The sequence below is a fragment of the Saccostrea echinata genome, unplaced genomic scaffold, assembly GCF_033153115.1.
Source record: "Saccostrea echinata isolate AGI-Se365-2 ecotype Australia unplaced genomic scaffold, CSIRO_AGI_Sech_v1 ptg000002l, whole genome shotgun sequence".
NCBI classification, from domain to species: Eukaryota; Metazoa; Mollusca; class Bivalvia; order Ostreida; family Ostreidae; genus Saccostrea; species Saccostrea echinata.
Genome location: NW_026889751.1, coordinates 8469985 through 8482489, shown reverse-complemented (window position 1 = coordinate 8482489; position 12505 = coordinate 8469985). Strand labels below are relative to the sequence as shown.

At 33.3% G+C, this 12505-nt stretch overlaps 1 protein-coding gene across 2 annotated transcripts; it reads left to right on the top strand.

Moving 5' to 3' along the window:
- Positions 1-35: 35 nt before the first annotated feature.
- Positions 36-12161, top strand: LOC133171694 (U4/U6.U5 tri-snRNP-associated protein 1-like). Of its 2 annotated transcripts, none has more exons than XM_061306490.1 (19): positions 36-294; positions 1597-1669; positions 1883-1944; positions 2391-2526; positions 2647-2749; positions 3018-3095; positions 3548-3644; positions 4545-4687; positions 5129-5338; positions 5709-5833; positions 6219-6385; positions 7053-7183; positions 8286-8453; positions 8970-9074; positions 10012-10093; positions 10220-10319; positions 10484-10721; positions 11295-11413; positions 11917-12161. In XM_061306490.1, the coding sequence occupies exons 1-19, from the start codon at positions 69-71 to the stop codon at positions 11945-11947; spliced, it is 2394 nt and encodes a 797-aa protein (XP_061162474.1). In that variant the 5' UTR covers positions 36-68; the 3' UTR covers positions 11948-12161. The 2 variants fall into 2 exon arrangements, with proteins under 2 accessions (XP_061162474.1, XP_061162466.1); XM_061306482.1 differs by having other exon boundaries at positions 6219-6391.
- The last annotated feature ends 344 nt before the right edge of the window (positions 12162-12505 follow it).

The window sequence follows — 12505 nt, the reverse complement described above, 5'->3', positions numbered from 1 at the left end:
AAACGACAACAAAATTGAAAATAGCAAAAAAGTTTATAGAAATTTTAGGAGTGAATACATACTAAAAGATGGGATCCTCAAAGAAACATAAAGAAAAGGATAGAGATAGGGAGCACAAGAAGAAAAGGAAACACAGATCTCGGTCTCGCTCCAAAGAAAGAAAGAGGCATCGACACGAACGTGATAGAGAACATTCGGACCGCGAGAGATACCGTCGAGAGGAAGAGTACCTTGAAAATGATGATTATTATCCAAAGGAGCTGGAAGATGTTGATATTAAGGCATCGTCTAAAGGTGTATTTTCTGAGATTTTTCTTTAATTTCATCATTAAACAACCCTTTCTCTATTCACCAGGTCCAGGAAAATCACTATATTTAGCTATATAGCTTAATTTACCTATATAGCTTTATTTACCTATATAATATAGCTTTATTTAGCTATTTTAGAATAAGTTTCTGTTTTATGAAAAGCAAACAAGAAGTCGCATGAAAATTATGGCTGATATTTTTTTAAAAAGGTTTGATAAAAACAACCTAGGGCATAGATAGTAAAAACATTGCCTCTTTTAAACACTTTTTAACCACAAAATGCATTTCTATTGTTTGGATAGCTGTCCATTACTGGAGGTGCGATGAGGCATGACTAAGTGTGATTGCCTTGCATTGTGTTGAATTATTACCAATCAATTATCTTGTTGACCAAAACTGCTTTTCTTTGTTAAAGTAGCTGCTTATTCACAGATTAACTGTTATACATAGCCCCAAAACTTTTAGATCTTTCATTGCAATTGCACAAAAGGAGAAACATTTTTAAAAGTGGGTTTTTGGTGAATTGTTTTCAGTCCATTTCAAAGTTGAAAACTAATACTGCCTCATTATGCGACTTTTTGTCTGCTTTTCATAAAACAGAAATTTACTCAGAAATAGCTAAATAAAGCTATATTTTATAAGTAAATAAAGCTATGTAGGTAGATTTAGCTATATAGCTAAATATAGTGATTTTCCTAGACCTGTTCACTATATTTCACATTAAAACAGTATACGACGCAGTGGTTAGAGCATTTGCTTAAGAGTCACGGAGTAAGGAATTGATCCTTACATCGCAGGTTTGAATCCCACTGCGGGAAGTGGAGACTGGCCTTTGGATGAAACCGTAAACTGAAGTTCCATGTCGCAGTAAGTGCTGGCATGAAAAAGATCAGTCACTGCTCAATGGCCTTCAGTGCTGAGTATATGTCTAAATTTGCAACCCTCCACCGGCAAGTAGTGGCATCTCCATACGAGTGAAAAATTTTCAAGAGCCCTGAGGCCTCAGGGACAGTACTAAGTTGTGGGGGGGGGGGATGTTAAATGGTAGATAGAGGTTCAGGTTCCTCTAGTTTCCACTACCCCTGACTACATTCACATGTTTTACTGTACACCATTTTTATGTTTGTTTTTTTTTGTTTAGTAGTCTAAGTATATTCTGCTGTGACATTTGTATTTCATTTCTTACGCTAACATTTAGTACTTGTTGAACAATCACATGAAGAGAAAAAGATTGTTTTTCTGTATATCTAATGTACCAGAACCAATTTTTCTTAAACTCTTGTTCAGGATCCTACACAGAGGCACCAGCCCCCACGGGGGGAGCAAGTGGGGATGTCTCTCTGAGTATAGAAGAAACAAAGTAAGATCTTAAATACACTCAAAGACACAGTCATTGATATGGGCATTTTCTGTACTCTTATCATAATTCCAAAAATTATTAAACGATTTTCAAATATGGAATCAAATATAGAATCATGAGAAGATTTATAGCTTTGTTACAGCATATTACTTTATTATGAAATGAGTAATTGGTTTTTATTGTTGTAAAAATAGTTTCACTTTTCATTCACAGTCGTATAAGAGCCAAATTAGGATTGAAACCTCTTGATGTTGGTCCTGAGAAAAAGCAGACTGGTTGGTATTTATTATTAAGAAGTTCAACACCAAGAAAAAAAAATTCTGCAATATACAAATGCTCTTGCTCTATGTAGCAAAAAGACCATAAAGAGCAAAAAGACCATATTAAACATTTTATCAGAAAATGTTGAATTCTTTTGCATGGTAATTGTGATAAGACTGAAACACACTTACATATACATGTACATGTATGATGTAAATTCTATGTACAGTGGAGTCCCATTAATCCAGACACTTGTGTTACCAGATAATTCATCATGATAAATGAAGCATTAGGACTACTAAAGGTTTCTTTTATAATTTGTAGATATAAATGTAAACTCACTCCCCATAAATTTAGCCTGTAAGGTGAAGTGTCTGAATTATTGGCATCCAAATTAACAAGACTCCACTGTACTCTTTCATTTTTTTTAAGCATAATACATGTACACTAATAATTACAGATGATGGTTTTCTAATCACAAAAGAAGGAGATGTACACAAGCCTGCCTTGAGCCTAACAGAGAAAAAAGAAACTGAGAAATTGAAGGAGAGAATTCAAAAAATGAAGGATAAAAGAAAAATCAAAGACCAGTTAGGGTAGGTTAAGGGTTAAGTAAAAAAACACAACTTTTCCTATTTATTCTGTCATGTCTTGCACATTATTTTATTTCTTTTTTAACGCTGATCCATTGTTATATAATCTTGTATGTATTTTAGCAAAGTGAAAACCCTGGGTGAAAGCGATTCAGATGATGACACAACAGCCTGGGTGAAGAAAAGTCGACAAAAACAGAAAGAAAAGGAACTTGCAGAAAAAAGGGTAGGAGAAAAATTTCTGGAATCGGCACTGTAAAATTTTCCTGAGGAATATTTATGTATAATTTTATGAAATATATTAGTGTGTACTGTGTAGTATAATATTGAAATACAGAAAACAATACTGTTTTCAGTTGCAACAGAGTCCTTAATCATAATCCCTGTAGATGTAAAACTTACAGTGTATTATTTTAAAGGCTGCTATTAATTTCAAAACTTATTAGCTTTAATATCAAACCAGGTTTTTAGAATTATACAATTGGATATTACAGGCAAAGCAGTTAATGGAACTAGATGAAGCTTTTGGATTGGAGGATATTGTCAAAGAGGAATTTAAAGACAGCAAGAAGGTGAGTTTTGGTGAGGCTGAAAGAAAGGGAGTATCTGTTTTACTCTTTTCATCCAGTTTATTGAATAAGCATCAAGGGATGAGCTTTTGCATTTACGGTGTAATTCACATAGGGTTTTCATAAAAAATGAGTAAGAAACATTAGCATTTATTACCTGTATGATTTATTTCAAGTGTGTGATTTATAGCACATAAAGTTACTGTATATTGCACAATTTTTTTTATGGTTTACCTTTATTTCATGTTTTTCATAGAGGAACATGTATAACATGTACATGTAAAAGTGCAAATATAAAATTCAAAAGCTGTGTACAAGTAAAGCAAATGTCAAGTTTGAATATTAAAAAATGTAATATTAACAAAATTGGGAAGTTTTCCTTTAATAGTGTATTATTCACACCAGTTGTATCATGGTACGGGTACTGGACTAATAAAGAAACTTCTTATTTATAGGAATATACATCTAAGGACTTGAGAGGTCTGAAGGTAGAACACTCTGTGGACAGATTTAAAGATGGACAGTCCATCATTTTGACGCTTCAGGACAAAGGTGATAATAGTGTAGTATTGAAACTTTTTTTTGTACCATTTTAAAGGAATGAAACGAGCCTTTTTTTCGTGCTAAGATGAAGTTTGAAATACCTAGTAGCTATTGATATATTATAACATGAATTTCTTGCTAATGTGCTTCACACAGATACTGTTTACAAGGTTATTTTTGCCCTGTTTTATTTTTACCCTAACTTGCAAACAATTAAGAGAGATAACTCTATCTCTGTTGAATTTACTCTGTTCTGAAGTTGCCCAGTGTTGACAAGGGTGAAAGGGGTAAAAATAAAATGGAGGCAAAAATGATGTGTAAAAGCTTGCTCCTATTTTTATCTATTACTCAACATTAATTAACTTAAAATAAGATTTTACTGTGTAATTTTAAATAAGCTATGTACAGCGTACATGTACATGAAAAAGCTCAAGAAGACCTTTATAAAAAAATCTAATGTGAGAATAAGATTAATTCTTGAATTAATTTTGCTACTTTATTAAATACACATTTACTTTTATTGTTACTGATTAAAGATGTATATATAATGTACTTGGTAAATCTGTTTTGTACAGGTGTGTTAGATGTATATATAATGTACTTGGTAAATCTGTTTTGTACAGGTGTGTTAGATGTATATATAATGTACTTGGTAAATCTGTTTTGTACAGGTGTGTTAGATGTATATATAATGTACTTGGTAAATCTGTTTTGTACAGGTGTGTTAGATGTATATATAATGTACTTGGTAAATCTGTTTTGTACATGTGTTAGATGTATATATAATGTACTTGGTAAATCTGTTTTGTACAGGTGTGTTAGATGTATATATAATGTACTTGGTAAATCTGTTTTGTACAGGTGTGTTAGATGTATATATAATGTACTTGGTAAATCTGTTTTGTACAGGAGTGTTAGATGAAGATGAAGGAGACACACTAGTTAATGTTAATCTTGTGGATGATGAGAAAGCAGAGAAAAATGTGGAACTTAAAAAGAAGAAGCCAGATTACAACCCATATGATACTGGGGATGTGGATGAATTTGGAATGGTAAGGTTGAAGCAAGCTATATAGTACATGTAATTGTAACTCTTAAGTTTACATCCCAATAGAAACTCACATATTATTTCTTTTGGGAAGTATCTGAAATTTATATCTCAGTATGTTCATGTGTATTGGACAAAATACTGTAGATAAAATTTTTCCACTTGGGATTAATTTACACTATGTACGCAGTCAAATTTTCCATGTAAATTTGACACAGTGTACTTAAAGTTCATTTAAGGACATTTTTCCAGCATACTTAAGTTCATTTAAGAAATATAATGGCAATCCAAGAAATCCACATTATGAAAAGAAATTGTAATTCCGTGGAATTATGACCTTGTGGATAAAAGTACATTTACAGTATATGAATGGTATTTACATGTATTCATGAAAACAATGGGTTTAAGATATAAAAGACTGATTTTTTTTTTTTGTATTTTACAGTTCAAAGTGAAGAATGTGTTGGACAAATATGATGAAGAGATAGAGGGTGTTAAGAGAGAGAAGTTTGAGTTAGGGTCTGGTGGAAAGTATGACACTGACCCTGAAAAACAGATGGATGAAATTCGTAGACAGTTGAGAGAGCAGAGTCAGTCCCTAGGAGGAGTGACCCTCAACCCCATCAATGAGTACCTCACCCCACAGGAAGCAGCTGTAAGTATCATCATCTGACCTACTTTTTGTAGAATGTATATAGTACAAGAAAGATTTTCTAGCTATAAACTACCAGATACCAAAATGCATGTGTCCGGGGAAGAAGGTAAAAAAAAAATCACCAGTCAAAATTGTAGAGCATTTCTGATATGTATTTTAGTCGTAAACTTTTCAGCCTGCCCACATGCAAAAATTTCTTCATCTTTTTTTTTTTGGTTTGGTTTTATAATGATCAGTCAAGTTTATATTTATAAAATTGCTGTGATTTCTGTGAATGCTTTACTGCTCATTGTATATTCATACCATGTAAAGAAGATAAATGTAGTTACATAAATGCTGATGTTACATGTACTGGTATTTGTTTTAACAGGAGGCAGCAAAGTTTAAAAAAGTTAAAAAGAAAGTAAGGAAAATCAGAAAGAAAGAATCATTAAAAGCAGATGACCTACTTCCTCTGCCAAATCAAGGTCAGGAGGGCACAGATTATGGGTCAAGGTAAAGCTTGGTATTTACAATGCAGCATGTAAAATTGCCACTGGTCAGAATTTTGTTTGACTCTTTTAGAATAGTAAAATGATATTGCAAAATATAACCAGTCTGTATTTTGAATGAGGCCAATTGAATGGAATCATGTGATTAAAAATTTCCCAATTTTAATGGTATTTATGCATGTATTTGAAGAAAAATAAAGGTGAAAGCTGCAGATTTAAAAAATAATGCATCACCATACAAATTATGAATCAGAACATTTTGTACACACATGAAATGCAGCTGATACATGAAGTCAAGTACAAATACATAACAAGTTAACATATCATCATTGTACATTAAAGAACCTGTCAGAAAGAAAAAAAAATTGATGTAAGGCTTTTTCTTGTAGGAAGAGAGGGAGGGGATATGTGCGAGGGGAGGAGGATGCTGTTGAGGGTCAATCAGGCTATGAGAATGGTTACGGGATGACAGCTCCCATTGTGATTGACTATGCCCATGGTCACACAGCGGTCAGTGTCAATGAGCAGCCAATGGAGGTCACAGAGGAAGAGGAAGGTACGTGTGTTCTTGATACAGAAATTATTAATAAATATATAAGAAATGGTTTTGTGCTCTGATATTATATTGAAATAGCCGAAATATTTGTTAAACCGCTATCCGATAAAATGAAAGCCACTGTACTAATATGTGAAGTTATGTACCAATTTGAAATACAAAGAACCACGGTTAAATAGGGAAAACTTTGACATTTACTGTGAAATCACAAATTTCCATGGGACAAAATTTTCATGCTTTGAGAAAAAAATAATGGTTTGTGGGGATTTGATTGCATGGTCAAGGAACTGCTTAGTTGTTAAATATTTGGTAATTTACATTTCATGGAGGACATGATTTCATTGGTCTCTTCATATACATGTATATACTTTGAACAATGAAAATTAAACCCCCATGAAAATGAGTGACTTCACAGTACCAGTTATTACATATAAAACAAAATTGTTTGATAATCAGACTGTATTAAAATATTCACTTTCTCTGGAATGAATAACCAGGTTAGATCATATAGCAGCATACATTGTATGCAGACAGTGATCTAAATTTTGAAAATGAAATTTGAGTGAGGTATCAAAATTACCAGGTATGTTCTTTAAAGGCTGGAATCGACATTTACACATACGTCATTAGTTTAGTTAATTTATCTAATTAAATATTTATTTTTCAGACTTGGATGGCCCAGATGAGGATCTCAGTAATGTTGTAATAGAGGAAGATGAGGCAGAAAAGGAGTTACACACAGCTCTGTCAAAAGCAAGGAAAATCAAGCAGAGGAAAGATGCCTCTGTAGTTGTCAAGGTAAACTGCATTCTTGTCGTCAATGTAGGACAATTCTTCTAAAGCCAGGAAGATCACAGAGCAGAATGAGATATGTACAGTGGAGCCCTGTTAATCCAGATGCCAATAATCCTGTCACTTCACCTTCTGGATAAACTTTGCAGGGAACAGAATAAACTCATATATATACCATTTATAAAGGATTGGTTTCAGTATCTGGATGATTTGCTTGGAAACACAAGCTTCTGGATTAAGAGACTTGACTGTATTTTGTATATGTACTTGTCTAGGTAGTACTGAGCTCTTAAAGTCAGGAACCTCAAGCAGGGGAATGGGACCTATGCAGATGTCAAAATAGAACTGAACTTTTAAAGCCCAAAAAGTCCAAAAATTCAACTACATGGAGTTGAAAGAGGCCTTGGTGAATTTGTCATCAAGGCACAAAACTTGGGTGTATTAAAGAGGTCTCTATGGTTGTCAAAGGTCAGAGGGCCTTGAAACTCATTCAGATTAAAGAAGTCTCTGTGATTGTCAAGGTAAAACCAGGAAACTTGAGCAAATTAAACAGGCCACTGTCACCATCAAGGTAGGTATCACAAACACAGAAATGGGGTCTTTATAGTTTTCAAGGTAAGATGGAGCTCTCTAAGAGCTAAAAAACTCCATCTGAGGAAAGATAACAGTGCTAAATGCATAGTAAAGCACATGTAAAAGTTTCTGTCCCGGTAAGTTTACCCGTGTTTAGTGGTCAACCATCAGAAATACTGAACATGTATAATACTCTAAAAGACTTTTTCCTTGTCTACCTCATTCATGATTAAGCCATTAGAATGAAAATGAAATAAAATTACATGTATTTGATAAATAAAGTGAGTTAAAAGGGAAGATAGAAATTGGAGAAATAAAATATTGTGATGAATTGTCAATATGAGAGGAAATGACTATTTTAAGTAGGGTAATCCATGTGACATGCAAAAAGTCTTATCTATGAAAATATACTGTATATGTATTAGAAGATACTGTTGGTTGAATTAACTACCTCACATTTAACATGATTGAGATGAAGTAGAAAACAAGAATACAGATTTCCTGGAAATAAAAAGCATTTTTTTTGTACTTTCAGGTAGCAGAGCAGGTGCTCTTAAATGTTAAGCCAGAGCCAGAAGAGGAAGAAGCCCCACACGAGGGAAACATTATCCTCAATGCTACCTCCGAGTTCTGTAGAACGCTGGGGGATATTCCTACGTATGGCCAGTCAGGGAACAGAGAGGAAGATCAGGAGGATTTCATGGTCAGTCTGTTGGTTATAAAGCTTCAAATGTTGATTGTTTTTTTTTTCAATATTTTCAATGACAGATTATTTACTTCCAAAATCTGCTAGTAACCCCCCCCTCCCCCCCCCCAAAGATTCAAATAGTTGTCCCCTTGGTGTTTTTTTTTGTAAGATATTATTGAGAAGGCTTTAAAACTGTTTGTATAGATGGACATGTTAATAACAATTATGGATTGTTTCTCGGGGGTATCTGGATTAAATTCAAATACTGTAAACCAACTAATATTCGCATCAACATTTATTTGTGATTTGTCAGTTTGAAATCAATCCGCAACGATTAATTTTCACGATTGAGGAAACATTCTCTACAAATACAAAGGAAAATAAATTGTTCACAGCGATTAATGTTCGTGAGTTAAAGTAAGTCGCGAAACTCGAGAATATTTCTCGCACACGAATGAAAGTTGGTTTACAGTATCTTAATCTATGAAATTAGTTCTTGCTATTTTTTCTTAGAATTTGTAATATTTACAGGATTTTGAGAAAGAACTTGAAGAACGAAGGAAAAAAGAAGAGGATGAGGAACAGATGTCAGGCTGGAATGCTGTGGAAATTGATGAGACCCCTGTCAATATCACTGTAAGTATTTATATACCTGACAACGTCAATATTAATGAAATACATCCTTATCAAGAAGAGCCATGCATTCCATGTTTATGTCTGTGAACTTTGTTATTAATACTGTAAGTTGTAGACATTTTAAGTAGTTAGTATTACATGTTCATGTTGCATGTGAACTTTCACAATATCACAATCATGCAAAGATGATTGGCGTGTGTCTTTCTTATAATGAAATAAATCTATACATTTTTTGTATTTGTTAATTTATTCAAAAGTATTTCATTTATCCTTAATTTCCTAAGAACTGAAAATTCAATTCCTGTTAGTATTTATGCCAATTAAGTTTAATACCATACTCATTGTAATTCTTTTCTCTTCAATAAATACATGTATGCTATTATTGTCTCATGAAAATGAAGCCAAACACAGTTAAACTCCTGGGGACTTGTGAATGTACTTAGCTAGATCCCTTGTCCACTATGGCTTTATAACAAATTCATTTAAATATATATTGTGATTTCGCAATATACAAGTATGACATCTGAATATGTTCAGGGAAGGATAAATACAAAACTTACCTGGAGTACTAAAGTTTTCTGATGAACAGATTTCAAATATAAATACTTAAGAAAAATAATGTCAGTTGAATAGTTTTATATTCGGAGATCTTGAAAAATTTGTTATAAAAGATGTAAATTTCTTTATTTTTAACCTCTTCAGGACACAAAAGCAGTTCCCTATATCCCTAAATTCATTATATCAGACTTCATTATAACCATAAAATTTTACAAAGAATTGTTAAAAATTTTACTAGGGATTCCAACAAACTTTTCTATATCAGTAAATTCACTATATGGATCCATGTTCATACTAAACAAGTTTTACTGTATATATGTTTTCCAACAATAATTCCCATTCCAAAGATTTAATTGTCTAATGGTTCTTGTATCTATAGGGAGAGGAACAAGCAGTGCTAGAAGAAGAACCAGTGGTGAGTTCAGGGGTAGGAGCTGCTCTAGAGCTTGCTGTAAAGAAAGGTTTGTAGAATTGATTTCTTCCATTTCAAATGAAAACTGGTGGAAAAATCTTTAGACAGAAGTTCAATACCTTTATGAGAAATTTGTGAGAGAAAAAATACTTGTATATGGTGTTTGTTTTTACAGGCTACATAGAAGATGAAGGGAAGAAAATGGCCATTGTGAGGAGCAAAGCTAAGCTTGAGTTGGAGGTTCAGAATTACTCCATAGAGGACAAAAGATATGAGTGAGTTTAGTAGGAAATTAGTGTAAACGTAAAGCTGTACTGTACTGTAAAAGAAACCATTCCTAAACAACTAAATATAGTTTCTACTGTAAAAACAAAAAGTGTAGGGTAAATACAGGTAATAGAACCCCACTGACCTCTCTAGATCTACTGCTATTTTTCAGTGATTTGGATGAGAAGTACAGCAGAAAGAGGGACAGATACAGTGGAGGGGGAGGGCTGATTCAGGACTTCAAGGAGAAAGACGGATATAAACCCGACGTCAAACTAGAATATGTGGATGATGGAGGGCACCTGCTGAATCAAAAGGAGGCCTTCAGGCAGCTGTCTCATAGGTTCCACGGAAAAGGCTCTGGCAAAAAGAAAACGGAAAAACGAACTAAAAAACTGCAGGAGGAACAGGTAATTACATATGGTTGTGGGAATTTTAATAAATTTGCATTAATATACATGTATGTGTAGTTGTGTACATAATACATGTACAGTAAATCAAGCTCATAACAGTGCCAAGGACAGACAATTTTGCTTCGTTGTAAGTGTAATTCTGTATATCCATTAAGTTTACAATATGTTTTAAAGTCTTCAGGAATGAATTCACTTCGCTGTAAGCATCAATTCATTATAAGCTTATTCACTATAAGCCTGTTTTACTGTACATACATTTTACTTGCATATGCTCATTAGTAAAATGATACTAACCAAATACATGTATCTTCTATTTGAGAAAAACGTTTTGCAAAAAATGACTTATACTAAATACATGTACTATAATAGTCAAACTTCATTATCTTGAACATGAGGAGACTCTTGAAATAAATTTGAGATATTTGATTGTTCCAAGTTCTCAAGTTGACACAAACTTAGTTGGGTCAGGTAGGACACTTTGGCATATCCCTGGTATTCCAAATAACATGCATCAATACTCAAGATACTAAATTTCAGCTGTATTTTAATTTCATTTCATCTGGCTTACAGTTGATGAAGCAAATGAGTTCCACAGACACACCCCTTGGTACACTGAACATGCTAAAGGATAAGCAGAGAACAGAGAAGTCACCTTACATAGTCCTGTCAGGCTCCAAAGGTTTTTCATCGTAAGTACATGCATCTTTACAAAGGAGAGTTGTACTCTGTTGCTTTTTAATTGTTTGCAAGTATATCTTACACATCTGCAGTCAAGAAAGAAGGGATTCAAAATTGTAGATGAAATACATGTACTGAAACTAATACTTTCAGGAGGAATGAATAACTCTATCCATTTTGAAAATTAGATATTAGAGGCTAGCTAATTTTCAACAAGCTTTGTACACATATTACCCGGTAATGCTGTTTTAGATTATATACCTGTATAGGATGGTTAATTTTGCCCCTGTCTTATTTTCTACCAAGATTGTCCTCAATCTAAGCAAACAGTGTTTAAAATGTATCAAATGTACCAAATTTAATCATTTTTGTATCTGTTAAGTAGCAATACCTTAATGGGGGTGTTTACCGCTGGATAGCTTGCATGTCAATAAGACAGGGCAACAATAACCCTATTTACTAAAACCCTGAGGAGAGTACTGTTGTTGAGCCCCTTTACATTGTTTATTTTCAGAAATTCCATCATTAAACCAAGCCAAACGTGAATCTATTGGAATATTGAGTGCATTTTCTAGACTGTGAATGCAGAAAATTTACATGAAGCAGATCGACATGACCCCAACTACAGACAGTAGGAATCCCTTGAGCAGTTTGCAATTTTATTGGCTCACTAAATCATTACATTTACATTGCATCATTCTGTAATATTTTATGGTCTTTGTTAGATTCAACAACTGTCAATAAAATCATGAAAACAGACTTAAGGCTTAATGATTTTTTTTTATATACATGTACAACGTGTATAATTATAAACTGATCTCCCATTGAACATTTGTTAGCTTGTAGATGCATGTCATCCATCAAGTTTAATGAAGAATGTGGACAGATTGGATAATTGAAATATTTTCACATGAAATGAATACTGGTACCAATTACTGTAGATCACTATATTTTTGCGACACCTTATTTTCGTGAGATTTGGTACTTATAAGCGAGACAAAATTTCTGGGAGCTGTGGCATCTGTTCTATATAATTCTTAACAATACAAATATATGCAAGAACAACATTTTCACAAGCAGACCAATTCACATAATAACGCAGA